Source organism: Phaethon aethereus, assembly GCF_964289735.1.
Source record: "Phaethon aethereus genome assembly, chromosome: 4".
NCBI lineage: Eukaryota > Metazoa > Chordata > Aves > Phaethontiformes > Phaethontidae > Phaethon > Phaethon aethereus.
The window spans coordinates 73,332,396-73,348,061 of NC_138578.1; the positions used below are offsets into that span (position 1 = coordinate 73,332,396).

General features: G+C 38.4%; 1 protein-coding gene across 1 annotated transcript in view; it reads right to left on the bottom strand.

Annotated features, from left to right (window-relative positions):
- Positions 1-3,918: 3,918 nt before the first annotated feature.
- ACOX3 (acyl-CoA oxidase 3, pristanoyl) overlaps positions 3,919-15,666 on the bottom strand; it is a gene marked incomplete at its 5' end in the record, with an annotated part of 34,843 nt that continues 23,095 nt past the window's right edge. Inside the window, 6 exons of the mRNA XM_081998719.1 lie at positions 3,919-4,546; positions 8,194-8,280; positions 8,970-9,037; positions 9,552-9,726; positions 13,142-13,257; positions 14,965-15,078. Coding sequence (XP_081854845.1) covers positions 4,427-4,546; positions 8,194-8,280; positions 8,970-9,037; positions 9,552-9,726; positions 13,142-13,257; positions 14,965-15,078 — 680 coding nt within the window. The 3' untranslated portion in view covers positions 3,919-4,426. The remainder of the gene's footprint in view (positions 4,547-8,193; positions 8,281-8,969; positions 9,038-9,551; positions 9,727-13,141; positions 13,258-14,964; positions 15,079-15,666) is intronic.

The following is a 15,666-nucleotide window of genomic DNA, read 5'->3' on the forward strand; positions in this document are numbered from 1 at the left end:
GGCTCCCCAAGCCTTTCTCCTGACACCATCGCTCCTACAAAAGGTGATGTGAAATATTCGTGTATTTACCTTGCCACATCAGCAAAGGGAGGCGTGTGTCTTCAGTGTCCTAATGCACATGAACAACTTGCGGAGTTTTTTTCTGATAGGAAATTTCTGCTTTAACTGGGTCACATCAGCAGAAGTACACACCACAGAGGAAGCCAGTTTGAAACACCCTCGGCAGGTAGGTGGTTTGACCAAGTCAGAAAGAAGGAAAATGTCACTGTCTGGGAGACAAGCCGTCGGGGCACAGGGGGAGCGGTGGGCTCTTTCAGGCCTACTTGGATTCAACTTTCTGGTGACAGATTTAGCTGCCTTCATGTGGCAGCTTGAAAGGACAGATTCCCATGGCCAAATTGTTTTGGACTGAAGCTATTTGACAGCCTTTGACTCAGCTCCCCAACCAAGTCAAAATGACACATCCAACTTTATTTGGCATTTAAACTGGGATGGAAATGACTTTTGTTCTGCCAGAGATCTCTTTTATTTAATGTCCTGTAAAGAGGAACAAACTGCATATAATAATGACATCTTGTGGTAGTTGTTGAATTATTGCCCTATGATTTAGTAGAGAATTGGATGCCAAACTCGTGACATAGTTCTCCCTCCATGCTGCAGCTCTGCATGTTCACACTTACAATTTCTGCTGCTCTGAGAAGCTGGATGTAGGAGACCTCTAGAACCTTTGGCTTATTATTGTCTTCAGAGGAAAAGGATATTTTGCTCATTTGATTATGCAGGTCTGGCTTAACATACAGGTCAGAAATTCATAGCCATAGTTGATTAAAGAATAGTTATCTGATATTCATACAGAAAATATTAGGGCTGTGATAATTACCGAGTGCAAAGTGGCTTCTGGCCCATAAATGAAGTTGCCTTTGCTGTGCCATGGCTTTGTACTGGGTGTGAGAGTAACTTGAAGATGGCCTTTGCTGGCAGCATATAAAGCCCAGCAGCTGCTGACCACCCAGCACTGAGCTTGCAAACAGTCTTGGTGAGCAGCCACCATCACCCCACGGCTCAGGTACAGAGATGTCGGGTGTTACAAACCCCATGGCTTCGCTTTTACTTACTTCAGCTTTGGTGCTCAGGTCTCTAACTCCTGCCATTAACTGTGGGTATCCAAGGCACCCATGAAGCGCTAAGCCTAGTGCGAGCTGTGTGACGGCTCATATTAGTGTCCATTAGCGTGACCTTTTCCTGAGTATCCCACTCTGCCTGCCCATAACCACGCTCTTGCTGATGTGCTCTCTGCAGCGCCTGCTCTAGTTGAAGTCAGAAGCTTTTCAGAACAAAGAGCACGCTTTCCTGCCGGTTTGTACAGCCCTTGTCAGCACAGAGGGGCTCAGCTTTTATCAGGGAGTTTGGGTGTTGACTAAGCAGTCATAATAAATAAGATTAGCAGGAACAGCTTAGGATGTTTTTTCTACTGAGGTGCCTGTTTATCCCGTCATGGTGGGTATCTTTGGGGCTCACTGGCTCTTCAGTTCTGTTCTACAGTGACACAGCTGATTTCTCAGGGGGTTTTTTTGGATGAAGGTGGCTTAAGCTACATGCCAAACACCTGTGTTTTTTCTTCTGGGCTACAAAGGCCTCATAAATAGATTTATTGCCTATATGCAAGATTTATATACAGGTCTGTTTCTCAGCTGTGAGGGAACAAGCAGGAGGAGACCATATCACTTACGAAGAGCTCAGAGGCAATGGTGAAATTGCGTGCATGTAAGTGAAATAATGCTGAGGATCAGCTGATAGTACAGAATGTGGGGTGACAGATCAGTGCTACTGGTCTCTGCATTTTATGTAGCAGGGCATCTCTTCCCTCATTTGCCTTTTTCACTACCAGAGATCCTGGTATTCACGCTGGATATCAGGCATAATGTGCTCTGACTACTTCCTTCAGGTCTGCACAAAGGCAAGCAGTACAGGCTTGCTGGATTTCCTAGAGATACAGAAAATAGATGCAGATAATTGTGAGACTCCATGATTCCGTAATATCTAATGACAGGTATTTAGCTGTATTATCTATTTTTTTCCCACAGGATGATGCCAGCTATTGGATATTATTAGAATAGGCAAAACAGTTCAAAGAAAATAAATATATTATGCTGGCTTTTTTTTCATCAACGGCAGCTAAACTTCTTATAGTTTCCTACAGTTCAATAGCTAGGCAAAGAGCTTCTGTTGAAACATTCTGAATTATGGTACCTCATTAGAAAAGAAAACAGAATAGAGGCAGAAAAAACACAGGCAACACTATATCTGGCAAAGAAAATGAAGTTCAGAAAAAAAAAATACAGGTAAGGTTCAACAAGATAGTTTTTATCCATTTTTCCAATGGGACTATAAACAACAGTTTAATCATTTTGGGGGGTTCTCTTTGCTTGCTAGATGTTGTTCTCTTTTTTTTTTTTTTACTGAAGTGTGTTTAGGGTGATCATCTTTAATTGACCTTGAACTTGTGGTGGTCAAATCATTAACATTTAAAGTTGAAAGGTCTGGCTAAGAAGTTATCTTTTAAAAGAACATTCCTTTCAACCAGCAGCTACCAGTCTGTGATTGTTTCCAACTTCCACTTCTGAGCTGAGGTAACACATGTTGTGCCACTACTACAGGCTCCACCAAGAGCCATCTCTTCATAGTGTCGTATTATTTACTGTTTGATTGTGGCAGTTAGCAAGCTACCTAAGTCATCCATGCCTCCAGGGATGGATAAAATGACTGCTTTTCCTCACCTCTTCCCCCCCCCGAAACAGTACATAGGTTGGGTCTCTGCAATCAGTTGGCTGAGAACAGGGCAACAGAACATTTGCTGTGCAAATGTTCTCACTATGATCATAATTGATAAAGCTGCTGTCTGACCTGTCCTGAACTGTACTTGCATTATTATGCACTTGGAGTCCTCAGATTCTGTGATAAACTGCTCTCAAAAATACAAACAAAAACTGCAAAAAAATCTGTTTAGTAAATGAATGTACCTTGAAGTACCCTGAGAAATGTTTTTAACGCTGGCCTTCTCATGCATTCTCCAGCCATGAAATGTTTCCTGAGCTCCGGCAGATTTAGACGGAACCAAAGAAGCCTCTACAGAACTACTTGGTCACACTGTGGCAGTCTGTAAAGACTTACAAACTTTCATATATTGACACTGCAACAATAGATGAAATTACGAAAAGCCACAGATTCTTCTCAAGTAGAATTCAACACTCAGGTATTGAACTCACATTTATGTAATAACCCAGTAATTTACCCCTGATTAGCCATAAATAATACTCAGTTTTAACTTAGAAAATAACCGCTTCGATGTGTTAGGATTGCTCCTGGTACTAAGGGCAACAGGAATTAGGTTTTAATAGTACTTCAGTTCACAGATACAATAAAGGAAAAAATGAATCTGTTTTTCACAGCATATCTAAAACACAACATATTCTGAATTTTCAAAGCTTTGTTTGTTAGTTTCTCTTCCATTTGTGAATAAAAGTATTTGATAGTTAATACAGCTGAAAGAGAAATATCCTATTATGTTCAGTAATGCCTACCACTGTCATATGTTCTTAGAAGACCATATTTATAATAATTCATTTGAGTATATTGTGACCTAAAACACAGATGCAGATTCTATGCATGTTAATGTATCTCAGGCTTGATACTGGTTTTGCAATACTGAAAACATTAGAATCAACAATGACCATATGGAAGACTTACAAGTTTGCATTACCATACATTTTTTTTAAAAAACATGTTTAAATGAATAGTTTTAAATTAATTTTATTTACAGAGTTATACACAATTCAAAGAGAGATTACCTAAAATCCCAATCCTCTCCTGCACTGAAAGAGCAATCAAGTAGTTTAACACAGAGGCATATTAAGTAAATCGGAATAGCTTCAGAGACTTCAAAGGGGCTGTTGGAAATGATTCCCATCCCTTAATACAGGTTTATCACTGTTGGTGTTCTTGATGCCTTTCTTTTTTCTTCAAATTCTCTTTTCTTTTGCTTTTTTTCATCTTGTTCATAATCCCTGCTGGGAAATGTTTTTTAATTATTTATCTTCTTGTAATATGACAGTAAAGTCAAGAGAATGATCGGAACATTTCTTTTACAGAAACTTTGCAAAGCAGTGATCATAATGGATCTTCATTTTTTTGTATTTAATTGAGTAGATATGAATAGTGTGCAGATGTGTTGCTCTTTCTCCTGTCATTATTATGTTAACAGTCCCTGAGACCAAGTTGGACTTGAGTTCAAAGTTATTTAAAACTTGGCACTTCTCTATGAAAATCTCTTTTGTTTTCAGTGTTTGACATATGGTCTCATTTCCCCCTGATGTTTGAAAAACAGTATCCATCTCAGGCCCATCCAGCCTCTTACAAGATGTTTGGTTTACAATCTTGACCTCAGCCGGCCTGTAACAGGTTTATTAACACAAAATTCTGCCCACCATGAAGGTCTGTTCAAAGCTTTGTTGCCTTGAAGGATCTCTGCCCACGTATTTTTATATAACTGCAAAATAATAATAAAAACCGATTAATTCATACAGAAAATAAAACCAAGAAAACTTCTGCAAAATAAATTATCTAACTTACTGGTTGAAATTAGATTGTGATTGAATTTCTAGATAACAAAAGTGAATAATTATGTACAGGCAAGAATAAACACAAAGATAAAGCACAAAATTTCAAAGTACTGTAAACATCAGATATCTGTGTAAATCATTTGGACCATCCTTGGCATAAGAGCCGGAAAGCAGTAACCTTTATAACTTCTTGTTTTCAACTTGACATGAGTTGTATTATCAAAGGTAGAAATTTGGAAACAAGGTTATATTAAGCTCATCTTTATTCTGTCCAAACCTGAAGACTCTGTCAGAAAGCACTCATGCATGTCTGTTGTTACCTTTATTTCAACACATTTCTGGAAAGTGACATAACTTCTCTCTCAGATGTGAACTGCTCTATCTGAGCATAAGAAATTCCTCTTTCATAAGCAGATTGTTAATTCATCATCTTCATCAATTTGCAATTTTATGTGGAACACTTAAAAAAAAGTACATGGGAAGTAAATTCTGCCGAAGTATTATTTTAGCAATGTTTGGCAGTTCATAATTAACTGAAGCTTAAAACTTTAAATAACATGGAAAGATGAGGAAAGGAAGGCCATATTTTCAGCAGTAAGTTGAAGTACAGTATAATACAATATTAACGTAGTATAAAAGCAGTCAGTGATGTGAAGTGGAAAGCCTTTCTTCTACATCAAAAGATGGCTTGTTCCTATATATTTATGTTGATACTGAAATATATTTAATATTAAATATATTTTTACTTTGATTATATGGGCTAAAGTTAACTACCTATTCCATTCCAAGTTTGATTTAATATTGTCTAACAATTTTTAATTAATCTTGAAATAAATGTGACGATAACTGCTCATACTTAGGCTGAGATTGTCAAAGCTTCTATGGGGAAATGATAACCATCAGTTTCTTTTAAAAAGAAACCATCAGTTTCTTTTAAAAAGAGTCTGAATTCTTACTTGGTGCTTAAAGCTACCCATAACAAATTTGGAAACTTTTCTTCTGCTCTGATTATGTTCTGTGGTTTGTGATGCAAGGCACTCCACTGCACTACAACATAGGTTATCCTGAATTAAATTCATTTTCTTGTTTTGCTTGGGTAATCTATTCTTTATAATACTGTAATTTTTACTAAAATGCTTGCATTGGTTTTTAGAAGTTGCAAAGATAGCAATGAATAGAGAATTACATTTAGACAGCCAGGAGACAAGGAGCTTTATTAGGTATTTTCTTTGAGTGAGGGATTGGCAGCCTTTTTCAAATTTCAGTCGAAAATATTTACACAAGTTGAAAACCACAGACTTACTTAGAGGCAGTTTGGAAAACCTTCCTGAATTTTGCAGAACATGGGTTGGACATCAATGCTTGAAATTATTTTCTCAATATGACTCAATGAATTTACAAAAACCTTACCAAATATTTAGTACATGAGGAAGTCAGTAATGTTTAGAGTCCTATCTGCATGTCTCAAATATTATATTCCTAATATTAATTTCTAATATTAATTCCTAATATTAATAAGCCTCTCTGGCTTCTGTATTTGTGTGAGCTAAGAGCTAGTCAAATCCATTCCATGACAGCTGTATCGGCTGCTGATAAGAAATCTCCAGATGACTGCTAGAAAGTAGGTAGTATTCTAGGAACATACCACTGTACTTGCACCATATTTTATATTCCTGCCTACAGCATCTGCTCACAGCCTCTGTTAGAAACAGAAGAATGGGTGAAAATAGGGTTTTGGATAATACAGATATTCTTAACATTCTTACAGATGATGTTCCTTCTCCTACAGTTACCTTTGGAGCTTCCCTGCCATGACTTCTTTCATTAATTTAATCCTCAAAAAATCTACAGAAAGGGAAACAAAGTTTCCAGTGATGATCATAGTCCTCTTGTTGGGACGGCTGAATATGTAGAGCTAGCCTTTCCTCCTTTATTTGTAGAGCCTGTGTTACCAAAGTAATCATTCTGTCAGGTCAGCGTCTGGTTAGAAACATCTGGGCTGCCTTCTGTATTGCTTGATCACCATGGGAACGATGGACAACTTTAGACATGAAGACACAGACAGAGAATATTGAAAAGCATTGAGTACGCTTGACTCAGCAATCCTATCAAGCTTCCTGGCAGTCTCCCCAGGCTCTAGTGATTCTCTACAGGGTCTAACCACACCAAACCAAACCACTGTACTGTGACACTAGTCTCTGCGTAATAGTTATCCCACAGCTTGGCCCTGCTGACTAGGGCTGGCCAGTAAGCAAGAATTTTGGTTTGCTGAGACTTTGTAATGAAATACAGCTCTTCAAATATGTCAAGGAAAAAAAGCAGAAAGGGACCATGACCTAGTATAGCCAAATCCATGGTGCACCCACATCCTGAATCCTGCTTGTAGGTCTGGTTATGACACCTCAGAAAGGATATGGCAGAACGAGGGAAGATACACAGAAGGAAAACAAGGCCAGTCACAGGAATGAAAAGGCCCCCACAAATAGTAAATGTATACAGACTAATGGGACTAGGAAGTATTTTTTCACAATAGTCAAATTATGGAAATTATGGTGTCATGGAAGCCAAAAGAGAGCTTAATTTGGAAATGCATGGGAAAAAATGAGTGGAGGATAGATACATCTGTGGCAATTAAACAGAATGATACAAGTAACAACCTATGGCTCAAGATATCTCTTAAACCACCAACTGCCAACAGTTGAGGCACCAGGGAAAGAACACTTCGATATTTCATCCATTTCATACAGTGTTTTCCTTGGCCACTGTCAGTTACAGAGTATTGTGTGAGCTGGATCCAGTATGGCCATTCTTATGTTCTTGATTCAATTCTTGCTTTGTGTAATTTAGACAATACAAAAAAATCTCTCTCAGCCTTACCAGGGATGAATTTATACACTCATTACAGCAGGGAGGTGGAGGTCCTAACAGAACAGCATCCTTCAAGTCTGTACTAAGATTGCTGAGATCCCTTGGGTAATGCTGTACCTTGCATTGGTTATTACAGGATACTCTGTCATATCCTAGAATTCCCACTGGATAAACAGAATTCTCAAAGAATTGTGCAATTTCTGACATAATTTTTAACTGGAACAAGTTTTAAACTTTCCTTTCTCGTATAAGAATTAAAAGAAAGATAGACTTCGACACTGTTTATATGCACATCACACAAACTGGGTGTATTGTGAACACCAATAACGGCAGCCGAAGTCCTAGGCAGAGAAGAAATACACTTCAGTACCTCTCCAAGGTATTATGCTATATACTAAAGACATGTTACTTCTTAAGGAATCTTAGCAGATGGTATAATTGGTTGGGTTTTTTTTTTTGTTCAGCAGCACAGATGCCCACAACAGCAAACTAGAGCAATACTGTAGGAGTCTCCCATTGAAGTCTATCTCCAGCAAATGCAAAATGTCATTTTGTTCTGACATCGATTTAACTATGGTACTTTCCACTGAAAAAGTGGCTTGCTTTTCTTTTATAGCCACAGAGTGTATTGACTATGTCATAGCTATTTACAGGCAATACCCTTCTTAATAATTAACCTTATGAATTTTAAAATGGGTTTTCTTACCTCTCCACTAGCTTTACCAATGGGAGAGTTGAGAATGAAGTCAGGAGGAGCAACGACATCCACCAAAGCAACTGCATCATCTTTCAACTGTTTAAAAACAAAAGGCATACATTTAGCAACTTCTGTAATTGTCTATGGCTACCTGTGAACTACAGAGCAGCATAAAGATTATTTTCATAAAGTACCAGCTATTAGTAGCTGTAGCGAAATCCATAGTAAGGAGTATAGATTTATTTAGCTTTTTTTCCTCCCAGGGTAATTGCCAACAAGAGACTGTATTTTAAATGTATTCCTCCTTCACTTAGGGGTGTTAAAACACATTTTAACCAAGATGGTACTGTTTACACACATAAACCCACATATTTTATAACTTTAAAAATATAACTTCCAGATTCTTCACTGAAATTTTACTTACCTGTGAAGAATATGGTCCAGTTTGAAGAGCTTTTGTGGTGAGAAAAAAACCCATGAGCTAACACAATAGGGAAATAAACAAAACAGGACTGCAGTATTTCACTTCTTTCCAATGAAGATTTGCCACAAATGGTAGAGTGTTATTTTGTAATATATATTGTTTTTAATTTTTTTTTTGGTAAATAAACTAGGACTAGATTCAGGGTCAATGAGTTACTAAACTCTACAGAAAGTTATTCAGAAACTATTAATATAATATCCTGCTAATTCACCTCGTGAAGTATAGAATAACTGAGACATCCTTTTTAGTACTTGTATACTATATTATTATTTAATCACAACAAACAATATTGAAGACTTACCCCATAGCAGAGGTCCAGAATAGCATTCTGAATAAATCTACCAGCTTGTTCACCTGAAGCATAGCCACCTGCAAATACATTCACAAAGAAGCTTATACCAGTTAAGATTACACTGATACAATCCTTTTAGAGAGAAGTTTATCAGTTCAGTGTTCAAGAGACTAAATAGTGCTGCTGTGTAATTGGATTGACTGTCTGTCATTAATGAGTTGACTGCAAACCTGTCAGTCTTAAGACATTTGGAGCCTTTAGCATTAACAAGCCACACTACAGTATCTGGCTGCCTATCCCCCATCATCACCCCAAGCACTGGACCACATCAAAACTTGTGAGCCCTCCACCATCTCTGAGCTAAGAGAGAGTCTTCTGGATTAATTTGTAGCTCCAGATTCCTGCTCCTGAAAATTTTGTCCAGAATGGTTGTTTTAAATTACACGGGCAATAAGAAAATGCTCTAATCTAAATCCTAATTAGGATTCCCTCCCCATGCCAAGACACAACATGGGGAAAAAAATTCTTAATCTTGAAGTTAGGACTTTTTATAAAGTGACATGCACAGTATATTCAGGGAGCTGATCTCACCTTGGTAGAGCACAGCCAGATGTTTACTTAAAGACCAGAGTCCATACAGAGCACTGAGATTCTTAAGCACTGGCTGAAGAGTAGATGGTATGTTGGGATCATGAGTGTAGTCATGATATCTTTGTAAGACTGTTTGTTCAATAAAAGCAATGGCTAATGATCGACAGTAGTACACCTTAAGAAACAGAAAAGACAGACATTGAATAACAACATACAAGGAACCAACACTCAGCTGATGCAAAATGGCATTGCTGCGGTGAAGTCAGTGGCGGTTTCTTGATTTAGATCTGCTGATCTAGCTTGAGTTTAAAGAAAGTCTAAGAAACTCCAGGAGAAAACTTTTTCTACAATGTCTTTGCAAAGGTTAGTCATGAAATGCCTTATTAAATGCCTTTTACAAATAAGATCCTAATTTTCCACTGCGTTGCAGTTTGGGTAGTCTCCTATAGCAATCCAAAGACAGGGCAGATTGTATGCCTACTACCAGTATAATTTGGCAGCTGCACCCAGACTGTATGGCATCAAGTAGCTACATCAGAAAGAAGACCATGGCAAATCAGGTTCACTGACTTTAGGATCGTTATGCCAACTGTATGAGGTTTAATAAGGCCAAGTGCCAGGTCCCGCACTTGGGTCACAACAACCCCCTGCAAAGCTACAGGCTTGGAGAGGGGTGGCTGGAGAGCTGCCTGGCGGAAAGGGACCTGGGGGTGCTGGTTGACAGCTGGCTGAATATGAGCCAGCAGTGTGCCCAGGTGGCCAAGAAGGCCAACAGCGTCCTGGCCTGTATCAGCAATAGTGTGGCCAGCAGGAGTAGGGAAGTGATTGTGCCCCTGTACTCGGCACTGGTGAGGCCGCACCTTGAATCCTGTGTTCAGTTTTGGGCCCTTCACTACAAGAAGGACATTGAGGTGCTGGAGCGTGTCCAGAGAAGGGCAACGAAGCTGGTGAGAGGTCTGGAGCACAAGTCTTATGAGCAGCGGCTGAGGGAACTGGGCTTGTTGAGTCTGGAGAAGAGGAGGCTGAGGGGAGACCTTATCGCTCTCTACAACTACCTGAAAGGGGGTTGTGGCGACGAGCGTGTTGGTCTCTTCTCCCAAGTAACTAGCAACAGAACAAGAGGAAATGGCCTCAAGTTGCACCAGGGGAGGTTTAGATTGGATATTAGGAAAAATTTCTTCACCGAGAGGGTGGTCAAGCATTGGAACAGACTGCCGAGGGAGGTGGTGGAGACATCATCTGTGGAAGTATTCAAAAAACGTGTGGATGTGGTGCTTCAGGACATGCTTTAGGGGACATGGTGACGTTGGGTTAATGGTTGGACTTTATGATCTTGAAGGTCCTTTCCAACCTTAGTGATTCTGTGATTAATAAACCCATATACCTCTAAGAAGATAAAGGTAGTTCTACACTTACTTAATATTATGCAGAATTTTATAAAGAGGATAAAATCTTCAAAGTGGTTCAGTAACCTGTATCACAGTCCATTTAAATAATAAAGGAAAAAATCTGATCATGGTAGCATGAGTAGATTCTGGTTATGGATTGCTGTAGATTGCAATATGTTTTGAAAGAACCATCCAACTAATCCTTGCCAACTATCTGATCAGAAAGGCAAGTCACCAGTTACTGTTAATATGGAGTATAAAACCTTAAGTGATTGTACTCATATAGGAACACCTGTCTACTTTTATATACTTCACCTTTCCTGTATCATGGCACATGTCCTATCATGAAACAAGAATGCTGACTGAAAACATTCTAGTTTGTGAACAGAAGGGGAATATGAAACCATTGCTGTTGTGGCTGATTTGTTGCAATACTGTAAACTGGAGTTTGTTTTTAGCACATTTGTTCAGTTGTGTTTTTTTAATTTAGAATTAATTGATTTGTTTTTCTTTTTTCTTTTAAATAGTTGCATCATCCTTGCATTTAATTCCACTGTGGCACTTAAAAAAGGCATATTCCAAAGATTGTTTTCTCTCTCTCAATAGCTGTTCAGCGGCATACTTACGTCCAAGCTCAGATACAGGTATGAACTGCAAAATACATCTATTCTCTGCAGGTTTAGGGAGGACTTCCTCCTTACTAGATGGACTTTTTTAAGATATGAATGTCAATTCCCTAGTCATAATGAAATAAGGCTTAAAAATGCAAATGAAACATTAAGAATTAATTCAATATTCTTCTCCCCTATAACTCTATTTCCTTCTTTACCTTCACTTGCTCTTCTGTATTCTTTCTATCAAGCTATCTCCAAACCAAAATAACCTAGGGATAGGCTGGGAATCTCTTACAGATCTCCCATAGGAAGAAAAAACCCAAAACTGGGCTGACAGAAAAGTGCTGCTTCATGCCCGGAAAGTTTTAAATCAAATATATACACAACTTTAAAGCGCAGCTTGTAAATAATTTTCAGATGTTTTCGAGGCATGCCATTTAAATAAAAAATCCCACTGTCCTGAAGACGAATTCAGAAAAGAAAACCTAATGACCTAAGATATATCAATGCCTATGTCAAAAGTAGTTGTGTGCCTAAGTATCTTTAAATTTTAGCACATTTGAACATACAAGAGAAGCAAGGTGAGTAAGCTTCATGCTGCTGAGCAAACCGTCCTCTCCAACATACCGGCCCTGGCCCCAGCTTCCCAAGAGCTGGCCAACTGACAGACAATCAGTCTTGGATTTCTGGCAATTCTCGTTCTGAACTTGATCATGAAAAGTTTCTCTAATAAGCTGCTTCTAGGGTAAAAACAGGAAAGGTTTCCTCCACTCCACCAGTGGTTTCACACAGACCACCCCCTGTTAAAGCTAGGCTGGCTTTTTGTAGGTGCAGAGTTGAAAATTCCTTCCTGCTGTTTTTTAATGAGCTTTGCAGATAAGGTGAATGACACTGGCCATCTTCAGGGAACAGATCCCTCTCCTCAGTGACAAATGACAAGTGTTTTTATCTTGGATGCGAGCCAGTTTTTCTCATGAAGGTAATGGAAGAATTTGGGGAGCTTGGGGATATAGTCTGAAATTTGGAGTTAAGCCATTCCTAGCTGTTAAAACTCACTGGTGAGAGAGTGGATCTGCTATATGTAGACTGTCAATGTTTCCTTTTCAGGTTCCAATGCTGTCAGTCTGGCATCTTTCATGAGTACTTTGCACTACAGAAATTAGAGATGGAAAAGACCTATTAGGTCATCTAGTTTACCTACCTGCCAGAGCAGGATTCTTTCCTACAGTATGTATTTGGCCACAAGAGCAGATGGAGATGTAATAATCAGATGCTGCAGTAGATTTAATAGTAGTAGATTTAGTCTTCAGAAGTTGTGATATCAAAATTACAGACCTCACCCAGCACATGCCTGCAACTTTTCTGAAGGGAAATACATCCTGGTGGACTCCTGCTCATTATAACTGTCTTCCTGCTATCATGTTCAATACAATGCACCTGGACAGGTATTACATTTTATTAGTTATAGGATTTGCTGTTTTATGCTTGAGGAAATGGTACTTCATGACAAAAGAAGATAAAAATAGAAGGATCAGACAAACTTCAATGAAAATACGTAAGCAAAATAAGAAAGCTGAATAAGTATTACCTGACAGTTCTTTTTTGCCTCAAAATCACTCCGTCCAGACTGCTTCTCCTTGCTCAGCTTTAGGTCACTCTCTCGGAGCAGGTAGCAAACCAGCCATTTATATGCTGCTAAAGGAACTGTAAAAAAGAGAAAATTCAAATTCTTAACATTGCCATTTATAATACAAGAAGTCACATGCAGATTCTACTACAGGCTCAGTTTTTGATACCAGAGATGAAAAGCTAAAGTGTTAGTTAATCAATCCATTAACATGACACTTTTGCCATTAGTGTAGATGCAGAAAATAACAGTTGCATAAGATAGTCAGATTGTGACTGCACAGTGATGATGTACCATGCCTGACCATACACTAGTTCCAACTGACCTCAAGCTAAACGACAAAGTATATCCGCATCTCAGGTTAGACACAAATACCTTCTGACTCGATCAAATTTTTAGGGTGTTATTTTCTTCGCATATTACGACTTAGGTCTACAAGGTACTCGGTCTCTTCTGAGAATACAAGAACAGAAGACATTTTGTGGACCCATCCCTTTGCAACAGTGAAATGATGCTTCATACTGTCAAGCACATGACTTCTGAGATTACAAAGGTGGCTGAATGTAATCGCATTTGAATTAACTGCATTGTACGTAAGCGCTTTATATTTTTTGAGCAGCCTGGAACTATTAAGGACAAAAGTACTTCAGCATAAAGTTCTTGTATAAATCCTGCTTGCCTGTATCTTAGCTTAAGATTTAATGTAGAATACTATTTAAGCAACTGTGAATGTTCACATGCTGCCTAAATTTAGGCACCTAAATTAGTAGTCCAGTTTCATAAGAGAATGCAACAATAAACAGATTCAGATACTTTTAAAACTGTAGTCTGATTCAGCAGGTATTACAAGAGAGAAGAGAACATATGCTTAGGTATCAATTTGTCCTCTGCTGGATTTTACAAGTTAGAGACATACAACAAAGAACAAAGCAAGCTGTTGTTTTGAACTAGTCTTTTTCTTATAAGCCTTTGTATTTTGAAGTTATTCAGATTTTACCCCACAGCTACTATGATTATTATCTCACTTGGTACTATGCACCACTATCTGAAGTTCTGTTTTTTTGCAATTATTTGAGCACTGAAGTGGTTACTGAATTCTAGGAATCAACTCAATTGCCACTTATATACTAAGACTGGAGTTTCTTCCCCCAGTATGTTCTCAGTTTCACAGATTCACTTTTGCTCAATGTTCTGTCACTATCTCATCTGCTCATTTCTTGGTTAATTTTTGCCTCCAAGGGCCAGTCTGGGCTCACAGTGATACAAAAGTGGGAATGGCATGTAATGTCATACTTGATGCGATTATAGCAGAGTAAGCCTGCAGGAAAACTGCAGGGAATTTTCTTTCACCATTACTCATTTTTCTCCATGCAACCAAAAGCAACTGTCAAAACTGCAGACACTTGAAATCTTTTCAACATATTTCTAAATCACTTGTATGGTTTTCTAAAATAAAACATTTCAGTGACATAAGGTCATGGTAATCAATGCCCCTCACAACCGCTTCACTTGAAAACAACAATTAAATGGCAAAACCCCCTAGATGCTATTTGAGAGGGACAAAAATATCTGATGCTACTCTCCATTCTAGAATTGAGGCTGGGGACAATAGGACATATTTTGAAATGCAAACTGTGTTCTTAGTAAATTGAAATGCATATAGAACAAAGAAAGTCAGCAAATAGTAATACGACAAATATCTAATAAGTACCAGAGGTTGAATCTCAAATCTCTGGAAAGGAATTTAAGATTCTAGAATCAGTTTAACAACAGCAAAAGGCTACCTGAGGAGTCCATGCAATCTTCAACACTAATGGCTGTGAATTTCCAGCCAAGGATATGATGGTAGTCTTGCAAAAAGTTTATTGTTCCAAAAGGGGATTCAAAAGGAGCTTTATCTGGAATACCAAAGAAAATAAAAATGATTTATGAGAAAAGAAATCAGACTCTTTGGAACTAAAAGTCTATTACAAAGCCATGCATCCACTTGATAGGCCAGATGCAATTAGGCCATAATATTTATTTTATTACAGCCTAGTCCAGCCAAATGAGGACTGGTGGACAAGTGCTGAAAAACCTGACATCACTGTCTATAAGCCCCCTAAGACTCAAATCCTATTGCTGAGTTTTACAGTTCTGTAAGATGGTGGGGAAACTCACTCCTAGAAAATTGAATCAAAATCTAGAGAACTACAAAATGTACTGATGGATATTGCTACCAAGTTAGGTGATATGAACTGTTTTAAGTACAATGAGCAGAGGGTACTCAGACTTACAGTGACTTCAGGAGTAGTTCCACTGAACTCAAGTGCACTCCTCAGGGAGCATGATACTACTTAACCTGATGAGGGATGGCAAAACATCTAGCTAGCTTCTGCAAGACTTAGGTGAAAGAATATTTCTTGCAGCAAATATCTGTGTATTGTGAACGTATCATATGATGGAGACTGTAGCGCATTATTTATGCTCTACGAAATGATTAAACG